The sequence below is a fragment of the Silurus meridionalis genome, chromosome 6 (genome assembly GCF_014805685.1).
Source record: "Silurus meridionalis isolate SWU-2019-XX chromosome 6, ASM1480568v1, whole genome shotgun sequence".
Lineage (NCBI taxonomy): Eukaryota > Metazoa > Chordata > Actinopteri > Siluriformes > Siluridae > Silurus > Silurus meridionalis.
Window position 1 is genome coordinate 5,471,732 of NC_060889.1, and position 15,324 is coordinate 5,487,055.

Here is a 15,324-nt window from a genome sequence, read left to right on the forward strand (position 1 = left end):
GTGTGTGTTACATTGCTGCGCATACGATCGAGCTCATAAATGACTCAGGGCTTTGTCCCAAATACGCATAATACAGCATTTATAGCGTCTTATAAGACATGCATGTGATATGTAAGGTGTATTTCTGAGACATGGCCCGTCTGTTCATCTCGAACACTTAATCAATAAATCACAGACGTCTTGTATCTGCCTCTCGAACTGCCATGTTTATCTCCAACGGGAAAAAAACCTTACGAAGGCTCTCCAGGATCTCTACCTCAAGAGTTGAACATCTTCTTGCTCTGGTCCGGGCTCCATTTCAGCACCGGAGGCATGTTTAATCTCCATCGATCCGCCACTGGTTTTATTCTCCTCACATCCCTGCTGCTGCTCGCATTAGCTAATGAGGGAGGAGAGCGAGAGAGATTTCCCACAAGGAGATTCTTTAATATTCCTGAGTCATTTATAGCCGCCTAGCAAACTCTGCCGAGGCCCCGCAGGGACGGTGAAGCCTTCGGACTGCAGCAGGATGGTGGGCGTACGGGTTTATCTGGCGCTGTTCAGAGCTGCACACACGGACCTGTCAGTCTGCATTAGCAGGAAAGGGATATTTGCAGAGGTGATTATGCTAATCGCGATATGTTATTCTCTTTGTTGTTGGTTTCCAGTGCAGTGAAGGAGCTCCCGATGTCGTCCACATTCGGAGCAACGATGCTGTGGGTGGTCCTGCTGAGCAGCCTCAGCATCGCTCTCGTCCGGACGACTCCCATCCCTCTGCTGGATGAATCGGAGGAAATCGACGAACCTTGTTTTCATCCCTGCTACTGCGAGGTGAAAGAGGGTCTGTTCCACGTCCACTGCGATGGCAAAGGTTTCACTAACATCAGCCAGGTAGCTCAATCCTGGATCAGACCTTTTAAGTTGTACCTGCAGAAGAACAACCTGCGCAAGCTTTACTTTAACAACTTCCTGCACCTGAACAACGCCATAGGCGTGAACCTGGGCAATAACGCACTGCAGGATATCCAAGCGGGTGCATTTAATGGACTGAGCTCGCTGAAGAGACTGTACCTACATGAGAACAAGCTGGAAGTGTTCCGCAATGACACGTTCCTTGGCCTGGAGAGCCTGGAATACCTGCAGGCTGACTACAATGTCATCAGGCGGATAGAGAGTGGAGCGTTTAGACACCTCAACAAACTCCGGGTGCTGATCCTCAACGACAACCTGATACCTGCGTTACCGCCTTTTCTCTTCAGATCGATCTCTCTTACACACCTGGACCTCAGAGGAAATCGCCTGAAGACTATGAGCTACCGAGGAACGCTGGAGTACATCGGGAGAAACCTGATGGAGATCCAGTTGGAGGAGAACCCATGGAACTGTGCATGTGATATCGTCCAGCTGCGGGCCTGGCTGGAAAGAATACCATACACGTCTGTGGTGGGAGAGATCACGTGCGAGTATCCTTTCCATCTGCATGGTAAAGATCTCAGAGAGATCAAACAGCGCGAGCTCTGCCCGACACTGACGGACGCAGAAGTTGAGGCCAATCTAGGAATCCCTCATTCAGCAGGAAGAGCAAGACCCACAAAACCCTCATCAATGTTCTCTGCAAACCAGAACACGGCATCGTCTGTGGAACAGAAGAACCTGAAACCAACGCGAAGGCCGAGACCCTCGAAAACCCCACCCACTCCACGCAGTATTTATCCAAACCATCCTCCAATTGCTGGATACGAGACGAGGCCACCCATTCCTATCATCTGCCCCATTGGGTGCACCTGCAACTTGCACATCAATGACCTCGGTCTGACCGTAAACTGCAAGGAGAACGGATTTCACAACGTTTCGGAGCTAACGCCACGGCCGCTTAATGCAAAGAAGCTCTACCTGAGCGGGAATCTGATCCAGAAAATACACAGGTCTGACTTTTGGAATTTTTCCAGTCTGGATTTGTTACACTTGGGAAATAACCAAATATTTTACGTCCAGGACGGTGCTTTTGGAAATTTACCCAATTTACGCAGCCTGTATCTAAACGGAAATAACATCGAGAAGCTAACGGCGGACATGTTTCACGGCCTGCAGAATCTCCACTACGTGTATTTTGAGTATAACGAGATAAAGGAAGTTCAGCCGGCGGCGTTTAGCTCTATGCCTGCACTTCAGCTTTTGTTTCTGAATAACAACCTTCTACATTCGCTTCCTGTAGGCGCATTCGAGGGAACTTCGCTCGCTCGGCTCAACCTGCGCAACAATTACTTCCCTCACCTGCCAGTGGGCGGGGTTTTAGAGCACCTGCACGCTGTGGTGCAGATCGACCTGAATCAGAACCCCTGGGATTGTGCATGTGAGATCGTTCCGCTGAAACAGTGGTTGGATACGCTAAGCTCTGTGGTGATTGTGGGCGAGGTGCTGTGTAAGACGCCAGATGCCATGTTGGGAAAGGATCTGCGCTCTTTGAGCCCGGAGGCGATTTGCCCCGAGCTTTTAAAATCGTCCTCGTCTCCAGATGAAAAAGAAATGGAGTTTATGCCTTCGTTCCCCCCTAAAGCTGTCATTCCTCTTTCTGTGCTCGTCCTCAGCCTTGTCGTTCTTTTCGTTTCCTCGTTCTTTGCTGCTGCGGCGCTTTGCACGTTTATTATGAAAAAACGTGACAAGCTTCCATTTAGGAAGCAGGAAGAGGGGGGGCTAACAGGAATTCAAATGGAGTGTGGAATATTTACAGAAACTCCGCCGACCCTTCCTGAAACCCCGCCCTCTAACCATGTCTACGAATGCATCTCTGTACCAGCTTCTCAATGTGCAGCTTATGAGCGGGGGCGAGAGGGGGCAGGGGCTTTAGGGCTTCGCAAGGAGGAAGCGGGGCCTTTAGAAAGCAAGCTGGATGGGACAGATTGTAGCGAGAGCAGTGCCAATTACAGAACGGTGCTTGAGAAAGAGGAGGAGTGGACAACTATAGTCAGCCACGCCCCCATCAACACCGTGACGGATATCGCCGGTTTCCATGGGAACGGTATCCTCTGCCCGACAGTGATCGACAGCCAAGGGCCGACTCCCAAAGTGGGATTGGTGCACAGCCTTTTCGGGGCGAGCTCCTGGTTGGGCGACATAAGTCCAAAGCAAGCGGTCGGCATGGACGCAGAGGCGAGGACAGACCGTGCTAATCAAACCCCGAGCAATTACGCCAACCTCAGCGCCAGACTAAAAACCAAAATGGATTATGCTGAGGCGTTGGAGAGGTCATATCAGTTTTAGAACATTTTAAATAAAAGTCTTAACTTCCTTCTCATCTTTCTTCCAGAACGAAATAACGGAAAGACTGGATGCCACGTTGCTCTGGAGGAAACCCCTGGAAATCCTCAGACTTTTATACCAAGTGCCTTCATGAGAGCAGCCAGCAACGATGTAAAGATGATTATTTTTATACAATTACACTTTATTTATCTAAAACACAAATTTAGGGTGAAAGGACAAAGCTGCAAGAGGAAGGAGCGATGGGTCTGAACCACAGATCTCCATATTAGACACCTACGTAGCTGATGACATCATAACTTCCCATTCCGCATGATGAGGTTAGTTCACGTGTAACGTAAAGGACTCGATTTGACGGTTTATTTACAGAACCACTGGCAAGACTTTGTGACACCATACATGTATATAGGGCTAGCGGGAAGATGTGAAGAGTGTGGAATGTTGAGGTGAAGGAAGCCCTCTGCTGGTGTGAAGAAGAATCGTCACAATGTGAACAACGGTGTCACAATGACGTGTTTAGTGATGCGTACATCCCGTAAAGTCTGGGTGGGAGTGTAACTGCTGGAGAAAATGTTCGGATATAAAAGGAAGCAGATGTTAATGATAAGAACTTAAGCCGTAAGTAATGAAATTGTTGCACTGTTTGTGTAGAGTAACAATTTCACATCATCTGGTGCAACATCGTACACAACATTCAGTGATATAATCGCTACAAGCACGCAGCGCTATAAGATTCATTTTTATTTCTATTAAAGATATCACTTTATTCATTTTGCATGAAATTTTGTGACTTATATTAGGCAGCAGTCATTTATACTCGCAGTTGTGTTATAGCGCTAACGCTAGCCGAACGGCGTCATGCATAACGACCCAAAAAACCCCTCTGATTTATATATATTTATATTTTCCACCTGAACATTTAGCCGCTTTAGTCGAATAAAGCCTCCGGATCAGCCGTGAGAAAGCGTAGCTAGCTAGCAGTGTTTCAATAATTAGCTAGCAGACTAACCTCGCCTAATATGCTTGAGATGTAAATATTTCTTTGGAAATGCTCGTCTGGGATGCATGTTTAAACGTTAACATTACTTCAGAATATTCTGCCAGTCTTCCATATCTTGCTGCTAAGATATATACCTTCTGCTGCCAGTAGGTTTTATGCTAACGGAGGGGTAAAAATGGTTATTGGCTTCCAGGAAGAAAAAGGCGAGGAAACATTTCGGAGAATAAATTCTTTTATGCTATTCGTCAGAGAAAAGCTAATCTACAAACGCAATCAGCTACATGCCTACACACTGGCTAGCTAATAATTGGAGCTAAAGCTGGCTAATTTTAACACCATACCCCAGCTAGCATCCATGTAAAAGATCTAAACAGAAGTTAGCTATTGTACAAACAGAAAACAAACATGTTAGCTAACATCAGAGAACAGTTAGCTAAAGAAATGAAGAAGAAACAGCTACGTTTCTGAGAAGTTCCCAGAGAAACGTGAGCATGGTGGTTTCAGTAAGCATAGTGCGCACTTTCTAGGGCACTAATATGGATATCTGTGGTATGAAGCCTGGTTTTATTCTCTGGGTGATTTTTGTTGAGTTTGTTTCATTTCGACGCTGGAGTGAGACTGTACAGTTTTTATTCCACATTAAAGCCGATCCCGGTTTGGGCCCAGGGCCTGGGGCTTGGGGCCCAGGGCCCGGCTTCCAACCTCCCTCTGCGTGCAGGAAGTGTGCTTCTATTTATTCTTCTATTTCAGTCTTATTATTCTGAATTATTCTGAATTATTCTTGCTGTAATCACGTTTCATTCACCCGTGTACGATGACTCCAACTCTCGCTTAGCCTGAACTGAATAAAGGAAGATCATCACTAAGTGCTGCTCATGCTAACGTGCACTTCTTCTCTTCCCCTAGCCACTCTGAAGTGTGCATCACCTGCTTCACACTTACACACTCAGTTAGCATACACTACACATGCACTACATCAGTACCTAGCCACAGCTAGCTAGCATACATACTCTAGCACTCTAGCGCTCATTCTGCTAGCCTGTCTAACATACTAATCTTCTGGTTTATTGTAAAAACAATAAGAAGTTAATGAGTAAAATAAGCTAGCTGTGTAATATTAATTTCATCATAATAACTGTAGCCAGATTGCTAACTACATGCAGATTACCTTTGATTTAGAAAAAAAACAACATCTGGCTAGCTGACTAGCTAGTGTGGAAATGATCAGGATAGTTGCTAGAATGATAATTAGCTGTCTGTGCTAAATATCCGGTGTGGTAAACAGTTAACATGCTAATTACCTGCCTTAATCTTTAACTAGCAGGATATTGAGATACCACCAGTTGAAGTATTGAACAATGGGTGGGGCTTACAATCGCACATGGTGGTCATGTGACCGTCCCTATTAGTGCTTTATTCCATTTCTTTGCCTTGATGTACAGTTTAGCTGCTTAGCCTCGTAGCCCAATGTCCGCTAACAAACTTGCTAAACTTGGTGTTTCATTTAGATTCAGCTAGCATGCTTATAAACCTGATTAACATCAGACTGCTAATATTATGAGAGATGAATGCTAGTTATGCTAACATTAGCCAGGGGAATGTAGCGGGAATATGGTATGTGCACTGGAATGCGTGTATGAAAGGAAGTCTAAATATATCTAAGATGTTAGGAGTTCCTCCGGATGCGCCTTTATTGATCTGTCCATGGGGCTAAAAATAGCGCAGCTAATGCTATAAGCTAAGTGTGTAAAGTTATTGAAGTGTGTGAGATTTAATAACACACACCTGCACTATAACTCTGTCTTCATTAAGACCAGAGGGATTTCAGATGTCGTAATGGCTACAGCTAAACGTGTTACAAGTTAACGCTACGTGGCAGTTTTGAGCACAGTGGCGATGTGGTTATGAGCACAGTGTTATAGCAGGTGGCGATGTGGTTATGAGCGCAGAGTTATAGCAGGTGGCGATGTGGTTATGAGCGCAGTATTTTAGGGGGTGGCGATGTGGTTATGAGCGCAGTGTTATAGCAGGTGGCGATGTGGTTATGAGCGCAGTGTTATAGCAGGTGGCGATGTGGTTATTTATGCAGTGTTACAGCAGGTGGCGTGGTTATGAGCGCATTGTTATAGCAGGTGGCGATGTGGTTATGAGCGCAGTGTTACAGCAGGTGGCGATGTGGTTATGAGCGCAGTGTTATAGCAGGTGGCGATGTGGTTATTTATGCAGTGTTATAGCAGGTGGCGATGTGGTTATGAGCGCATTGTTATAGCAGGTGGCGATGTGGTTATGAGCGCAGTGTTATAGCAGGTGGCGATGTGGTTATGAGCGCAGTGTTACAGCAGGTGGCGATGTGGTTATGAGCGCAGTGTTATAGCAGGTGGCGATGTGGTTATGAGCGCAGTGTTACAGCAGGTGGCGATGTGGTTATGAGCGCAGTGTTACAGCAGGTGGCGATGTGGTTATGAGCGCAGTGTTATAGCAGGTGGCGATGTGGTTATTTATGCAGTGTTACAGCAGGTGGCGATGTGGTTATGAGCGCAGTGTTATAGCAGGTGGCGATGTGGTTATGAGCGCAGTGTTAGCAGGTGGCGATGTGGTTATGAGCGCAGTGTTACAGCAGGTGGCGATGTGGTTATGAGCGCAGTGTTATAGCAGGTATGGCGATGTGGTTATGAGCAGTGTTATAGCAGGTGGCGATGTGGTTATGAGCGCAGTGTTAGCAGGTGGCGATGTGGTTATGAGCGCAGTGTTACAGCAGGTGGCGGCGTGGTTATGAGCGCAGTGTTATAGCAGGTGGCGATGTGGTTATGAGCGCAGTGTTACAGCAGGTGGCATGTGGTTATGAGCGCAGTGTTATAGCAGGTGGCGATGTGGTTATGAGCGCAGTGTTATAGCAGGTGGCGATGTGGTTATGAGCGCAGTGTTATAGCAGGTGGCGATGTGGTTATGAGTGCAGTGGTGCTGTGAAAATAGCGACTCCGCAGTTGAAGGTTCACAGAGGGCGAGATGACGTAGTGAAACAAATGAGTGCTAACGAACTCCAGCACTAACAAAGGCTCACAACAGGTAACAAGCAGAAACGCTAAAGTTAGTGCCGCTAACAGGAAGTCCAATTTTTTTTAATAATGAGGGAAACCACTTCTCATCCTCGCTGCTGCTCATTAGCACAGAGCTGTAAGTAAACGAGCGCACTTTAGCTCTGTAATGGCCAAATTCATCACTAATGACCTCGCTAGCGGAAACAGCAGCCGGCGGAAACAAGCACACACACACACACACACACACACACACACTCACACAGTGCTTGTAAATTAGCATAATGTGTTTTTTAACGAGTGTACGGCGCTTCACTTAAACTAAACCAGTGCGCACACACACACACACACACACTTATTTACTGGACTTACAATCACACTAACAAACATCACATTTACATAATTGTGTCTTGCTCCTATGAGGGGAACCACACACACACACACACACACACACACACACACAGAGTTGAGATTATACCAGGACTGAACACTTATAAAGGGATTAACAGCGACATCTGGAGGCTCAGGAGATTAAAAACCATTTTCTTGTTAGAATATAATAAAAGTTAAACACACCAAGTGATGAGGAGTAAAACATGAGACATAAGACGTGAGACATGAGGAGTGAGACATGGCAAGTGAGAGGTGAGATAAGGATTTAGGAGCGAGACCTAAGGAGTGAGACATGAGACGTGAGAAGTAAGACATGGCGAGTGAGAGGTAAGACATAAGGAGTGAGGAGCCAGATTTCAGTAGTGAACATGAGAAGTGAAGAGTGAGAAGTAATACATGAGTGAGACATGGCGAGTGAGAGGTGAGACATAATAAGTGAGGAGCGAGACATGAGAAGTGGGGAGCGAGAAGTAAGAGGTGAGGAGTGAGACATGGCGAGTGAGAGGTGAGATAAGAAGTAAGGAGCAAGACATGAGAAGTGGGGAGTGAGACATGGCGAGTGAGAGGTGAGATAAGGAGTGAGGAGCGAGGTGTGAGGAGTGAGACATGAGAAGTTAGAGGTCAGTTGTGAGATCTGAGGAGTGAGACGTGAGCATTTGTTTGAGCAGATGTCCATAGCAGGTATAATGGACTTTATAAGGTGTTTATAAGGGTTAATAATCAGACTGTAATAAACACTAGGTGATGGGTTCTGGGAGCTCTAGAAGCTCTGGAAGCTGAGCATGCGTTGCTGCATGGTTTCATCAGCGTCTCACCAGCACATTACATTATGCTGCTATTTTCAGCTCATTTGGTGAAAAAAGGTGTTGTTCTGCTGAACATGTGACTGCTGTTGCCTAGCAACCAGAATCTGTTGGTTGATGCAGCAGCAGGAATATAAAGAGCTCAGAGTGGGAGAGAGATTTCTCCCACAGCTTCAGGATCAGGTCATGGTGAAGATGTTAAAGCTGCATGCTGGGCCTGACAAGAAGAGCTGTGTGTGATCTCTTCATCATGCTCACACTGATACACACCGATCCTGTTACCGAGGAGACAACGTGGTTCCCTCAGTGTACCAGAGAGGAACGCTCGCTTTCTGACCACATGAGCAAGATGAGGAGATCAGGAGCAGGTCTCTGAGATAACACACAATGCCTGCTTACTACACACACACACACACACACACACACACACACACACACACACACACACACACACTTCACCATCATCCACACCTTCCTCACTAGGGTTAGGGGTGGGAAATGAGGGGTAGTGTACAGTTCAGTGTGTGTTCTACTGCTGGGAGGGTTCTGTTACAGCTGCAGAGATCATCCTGAGGCGGTCTCTCTCTCTCTCTCTCTCTCTCTCTCTCTCACACACACACACACACACACACACACACACACACACACACACACACACACACACACACACTGTAGAGTGCAGAGAGATAAAACATCAACACGTTTCACCCTACGGCAGTGTGAGTGTGTGTGTGTGTGTGTGTGTGTGTGTGTGTGTGTGTGTGTGTGTACCACAGGCGTTACTGTATACTACCTTTACAGATTTATCACACCTTTACAGAGAGACTTACACACATTATTTCTACACTGAGCAGGTGAGGGTTAGGGGCCATGCCCAGGGGCCCAGCAGTGGCAGGGTTAGTGGTGCTGGGATTTAAACTCATGCCCTTCTGATTAAAAGTCCCACATCAACACAACATTCCAAACTCCCACTTCTACACACTAACATAGGAAAATAGGAAGGATGAAGTGGAGGAATAAGGGATGGGGAAGTAAGAGAAAAAAGAGAAAGAATATAGAACACAAGCAAAAAAGAAAGAGGAAAAAGAAAATCAGGAAATGGAAAAACAAAGGAAGAAAAAGTAAAACAATGGAAAGCAGAGAACACGAGTGTGTGTGTGTGTGTGTGTAGAATGTTTATTAGTTTCCTCCAGTTTATAAATTACACTTTCAAAAAGAGGAAAAAAACAGACAAAAAGATGAAAGAAAACAAGACATATTTTACATTATAACAGGAATTTCCCATAAACCCTCTCACTCATCCCTCCATCATCCACTCATCCCTCCATCATCCACTCATCTCTCCATCAAACACTCATCCCTCCATCATCCACTCATCCCTCCATCATCCACTCATCCCTCCATCATCCACTCATCTCTCCATCAAACACTCATCCCTCCATCATCCACTCATCCTCCATCATCCACTCATCCTCCATCATCCACTCATCTCTCCATCAAACACTCATCCTCCATCAAACACTCATCCCTCCATCATCCACTCATCCCTCCATCATCCACTCTTCCCTCCATCAAACACTCATCCCTCCATCAAACACTCATCCTCCATCATCCACTCATCTCTCCATCATCCACTCATCTCTCCATCAAACACTCATCCCTCAATCAAACACTCATCCTCCATCATCCACTCATCCCTTCATCATCCACTCATCCCTTCATCATCCACTCATCCACTTATCTCTCCATCAAACACTCATCTCTCCATCAAACACTCATCTCTCCATCAAACACTCATCTCCATCATCCACTCATCCCTCCATCATCCACTCATCCCTCCATCATCCACTCATCCCTCCATCATCCACTCATCCCTCCATCATCCACTCATCCCTCCATCATCCACTCATCTCTCCATCATCCACTCATCCCTCCATCATCCACTCATCCTCCATCATCCACTCATCTCTCCATCAAACACTCATCTCTCCATCATCCACTCATCTCCATCATCCACTTATCTCCATCAAACACTCATCCTCCATCAAACACTCATCCACTCCATCAAACACTCATCTCCATCAAACACTCATCTCTCCATCAAACACTCATCTCTCCATCAAACACTCATCTCTCCATCAAACACTCATCTCTCCATCAAACACTCATCTCTCCATCAAACACTCATCTCTCCATCAAACACTCATCTCTCCATCAAACACTCATCTCTCCATCAAACACTCATCTCTCCATCAAACACTCATCTCTCCATCAAACACTCATCTCTCCATCAAACACTCATCCCTCCATCATCCACTCATCCTCCATCATCCACTCATCCCTCCATCATCCACTCATCTCCATCATCCACTCATCTCTCCATCATCCACTCATCTCTCCATCATCCACTCATCCCTCCATCATCCACTCATCCTCCATCATCCACTCATCTCTCCATCAAACACTCATCTCTCCATCATCCACTCATCTCTCCATCATCCACTTATCTCTCCATCATCCACTCATCTCTCCATCAAACACTCATCCACTCATCTCTCTATCAAACACTCATCTCTATCATCCACTTATCTCTCCATCATCCACTCATCTCTCCATCAAACACTCATCCACCCCCCCCCAGGGTTTCCTAGGCAACGGTTTTGAAGGTCTGCAGGATCAGGTTGGTCTGGTGGATCAGCCGGTTGGCACTCATGAACACGTTTATTGCTCTGTGGGTCAAAACACAAAAATGAAATGAATAATAATAATAATAATAATAATAATAATAATAATGAAAGGTATTTTCAGTGATATCAGCACCAAGCTCATAAACCCTGATAATCAAGTGGGTGGTGCTGGGATTTAAACTCACAACCTCCTGATCAGAAGTCCAACATCTTACATAAAGAACTGCCACTTCATCACTCATCACTTACTTTCCGTCTTTGAAGTAGGTCTTTAGTGTGTCGCTGAAACTTTTAGAGTATTTCACAAACTCCTTCTTTTGGTGTTCAAGCGCCTGCAAACAAACAAACACCAAAAATACATCAATACATAAAGATTGTTTCTGTACAGCCGATGACCGAGAAATACAAAGTAAATAATAATTAAAAAAGCTTTCCATTCATCACACACACATGAACAGTGTGCTGGGTTAGTTATCAGGCTAGTTAGCGAGTTAGTTAGCGGGTTAGTTATCAGGCTAGTTAGCGGGTTAGTTAGCGAGTTAGTTAGCGAGTTAGTTACCAGGCTAGTTAGCGTGTTAGTTATCGGGCTAGTTATCGGGTTAGTTATCAGGCTAGTTAGCGGGTTAGTTAGTGGGTTAGATGGCGAGTTAGCTAGTGGGTTAGTTATCAGGCTAGTTATCAGGTTAGTTAGTGGGTTAGTTATCAGGCTAGTTAGCGGGTTAGTTATCAGGCTAGTTAGCGGGTTAGTTAGTGGGTTAGATGGCGAGTTAGCTAGCGGGTTAGTTATCAGGCTAGTTAGCGAGTTAGTTAGTGGGTTAGATAGCGAGTTAGCTATCAGACTAGTTAGCGAGTTAGTGGGTTAGATAGCAGGTTAGTTAGCGGGTTAGTTAGTGGGTTAGTTAGCACTAGTTGCATGCAATATTAGCATTAACTGTGCTTTCAGTGAATAAACCAGAGGCTGACATTTCCTTGTTTCCTTTTATATGATGCCCTCAATTCCATTTCATTTCCATCAACACTACAGAACATCTACAGAAGTGTGTGTGTGTGTTTGTGTGTGTGTGTGTCGCACCCTGCGGTTCTGATACTGGTATTTCTTGAAGACGTTGTTGACGGTGTCCAGCAGCTCCTTTATGGCACTCGCGATGTCTCTGTAAAAGTCAGAGAGAGAAATGAGGATGAAGGAGGAGAAGAGATGAAGCAGTACAGAGAGAAGAACTTACACGGAGAAAAAGCAGGAGGAGAAACAGGGGGAAATGGAGAAGAAAATAAAGGAGGAAGTGAAGTATGTGTCTGTGTCTCACTTTATAGTCTGGAGGAAGCGCACTCTGTCGTTTATCTCGTCTGGAATTTTACTCAGGATCTGTTTCAGCGCTCGTGCTTTATCATTCAGATCCTGAAACTCCTGCTCCGGCCTCTCAATCAGATACTCTGGGAGAATCACACACACACACCAGTTAACATCCTGAATCATATCATTAACATGACGCACTCCAGACATGTTCCTACTTAACCCATCATTACCAAACACACTCTGCTCCAGTCCCTGCTGTGTGTGAAGTAAACTCGTACCTTCAACGTCATCTGCAGACATGCGCAGTAACGATTCTGTGAAATTAATCTCCACATTTTTCTTCTCCAGGATCTTCATAATGATGTCCTGAGTGAGACCAGGGTTCTCCTTCTCCGCCTTATCAAATACATAAATACACTTTTAAATAACCTACACAGAAAACTTCAGTCTGAAGGGGGGAAGGGGGTGTGGCCTAAACATGCCATTACTAACCCTTACACAACACACCCTGATTTCTGCATTCAATTTACATAAACACACCCTGATTTCTGCATTCAATTTACATAAACACACCCTGATTTCTGCATTCAATTTACATAAACATACCCTAATTCATTCATTTGATTTACATAAACATACCCTAATTCATTCATTTGATTTACATAAACATACCCTGGACCCCCCCCTTCAATCTGCATAAACACGCTCTGATTTTGGCATCTTTAAAAGTCACGTGAAAGTGTACATACTTTAATAAAGGCTGCGCGCAGAGTCTGAGCCGCTGACAGGTTTATTCTCTCCAGCTGTAAGGAAACACACACACACACACACACACACACACACACACACACACACACACGCAGGTTGATCAGCATCACAAACACCCTCATCCAGCCACTGTAAAGTGAATAATTATCAGGCTGTAAATAAGAGGAAGTGGACTTCGTGATGACGTTACCTCATTGAAGACGGGATACATGACGGCGTATAACGTCATCGAGACCATCGAACTCGCATCAGCTTCATTCTTCATCTCATCCATTATCATCCTCAATACATCCACAACCGCATGGGAGGAAAAACTATCAGGAACTGGAGGGGGAGCGCCGAAGGACCACTACGACTCCGACTCCAGGAAAACCACAACCTCAGGAACCCTCAGGAACACCACGATTCCAGCTCAGAAAACACCAGGAATCCTGTGACAGAGTCAGTGCTGACATTTCAGAGACACACCTCTCTTCTCAATTCATCTCTCTCTCTCTCTCTCTCTCTCTCTCACACACCCTTCCTGAGGCTGAATGGGTGTTAGATATGAATAAAACACTGAAATATTCAGCAGAAGAACAGTACACACAGGCCTATCCCGGGGTATTTGGGTAAAGTGGTGTTAATAAGCCGTGTTTGATCTGATCATATGTTTAATAAACACGTTATAACCGCGTTATATTTACAATAACACACCATTTACTCCCAGCTGCTAATAACTAAACTTCCATCAATACGCCGTTACACCAGCCTGTAGAAACTCCTCAGCACAACTGCTACAGGTAATAAAGTGTGAAATTCACAGGAATGGATTTTATTATCAGTAAAAAGATAAAAGAAAAGATTAAACGCGCCGATCAGATCACAAAGCGATTAGCCGGAGTAGCATTAGCCTCTCTCCGCTAGCGGCAGCCACAAAATACCCGGAAATGACGACGTTCCGGCACAGAGACGAACCGAGAAACAAACCGGCGCTGGAAATTACCTTTTAAACGCGTCCAGGTGAAATTCCGAGCCGGGAATAAGGCGCTCCCTCCGGTCATACAGCCGCTAGCTGCTCCGCTACAGAAGGCGGAAGTGTTCTGCATGAGCTGCGTATGTGGTGACGACTTCCGATCGACAACCAATCAGGAGGCAGCATGAAGTGCGGCTTCCTGTAAGGCGTCAGTAGTGCATTCAGGCGGAGGATCGGCTTTGGTACCTCACACACAGATTTACACTTTAACACACACACCAGGAATAATATAGATTTATAATTATATATACACTCATAATCCGTGTTTACATTCAGCTCCTTCGTGTGTTTTTTCTAAACTAGAATAAATAACTCATATGAATGAAATCTGAGGTAAAAAATGTATTCAACCGAAAAAATAATCACAAAATATGAGGTGATATTAAAATCACCTCATTCTAGTTCTGTAGTTCTGTAACACACCAACAGATGGCAGCACGAGGCTGCACGCACAGTCACAAGGAGCACCGACGTTCTTAAGTGTGCCAAAAGACATGGTCTTGTGTACACCAGGAGCCGTGCGACTGGTGCTGTTCTGACCACGTTAAACCTGTCACACGTGAGTTTCTTGCCGGAAACAACACGATCTCACTTCTGCACCCACTCCACTTGCCAAATTGACTCCTGTGCTTTTGATGTTGCCTTTTTCAGAAGAAGAAGGTCTAGATCGCATGTTTGACACCGTTGCGGAGATCCGGCATGAATCACAGAAGGTGTTGACATGCTTTAAAAAGAAAACTTCCAGAACACATTTTAGAGGAAGGCAGGGAGCTCTGTTGCTGTGGAAACGTAGATAAATAAAATATCTTTTTGATACCACCTCGTACATACAAAAATATCTTTTATGACCCCATTCTTCATGATACTTCAGAAATCCTGAATTTGTTCTATGTCTTACTCACACACACACACACACACACACACACACACACACAGCTGTATGTGTGCATTAAGCCCCACCCCTTCATTTGATTGACATCAGAGTTACAGTCTATTGTGAAAGTGAAATCATCAGCAGCTGAAGAGAGAGATCTCACCTCTGTGTGCTGAAGAGAGAGATCTCACCTCTGTGTGCTGAAGAGAGAGATCTCA

The 15,324-nt window shown here is 45.3% G+C and overlaps 2 protein-coding genes across 3 annotated transcripts in view; one reads left to right on the forward strand and one right to left on the reverse strand.

The window, feature by feature from the left end:
* The window catches only part of slitrk3b (SLIT and NTRK-like family, member 3b), a 7,248-nt gene extending 917 nt beyond the window's left edge, over positions 1 to 6,331 (forward strand). Inside the window, exons 2-3 of one of the 2 annotated variants that reach the window (XR_006926329.1) lie at positions 648 to 6,162; positions 6,198 to 6,331. Coding sequence is in view for 1 of the 2 variants with exons in the window: in XM_046852702.1 (XP_046708658.1) it covers positions 667 to 3,240 (2,574 nt within the window). In the remaining variant the exon portion in view is untranslated. Of the gene's footprint in view, positions 1 to 647 lie in introns of both variants that reach the window. The other variant, XM_046852702.1, reaches the window with a different exon arrangement.
* A 4,631-nt stretch (positions 6,332 to 10,962) lies between these two features.
* Positions 10,963 to 14,351, reverse strand: pdcd10b (programmed cell death 10b). Its single transcript, XM_046852699.1, has 8 exons — positions 14,203 to 14,351; positions 13,408 to 13,648; positions 13,199 to 13,252; positions 12,728 to 12,845; positions 12,460 to 12,586; positions 12,228 to 12,306; positions 11,405 to 11,487; positions 10,963 to 11,197 (listed from the first exon to the last, which is right to left on the reverse strand). Exons 2-8 carry the CDS (start codon positions 13,495 to 13,497, stop codon positions 11,116 to 11,118), a joined length of 633 nt encoding a protein of 210 aa, XP_046708655.1. The 5' UTR covers positions 13,498 to 13,648; positions 14,203 to 14,351; the 3' UTR covers positions 10,963 to 11,115.
* Positions 14,352 to 15,324: the final 973 nt, after the last annotated feature.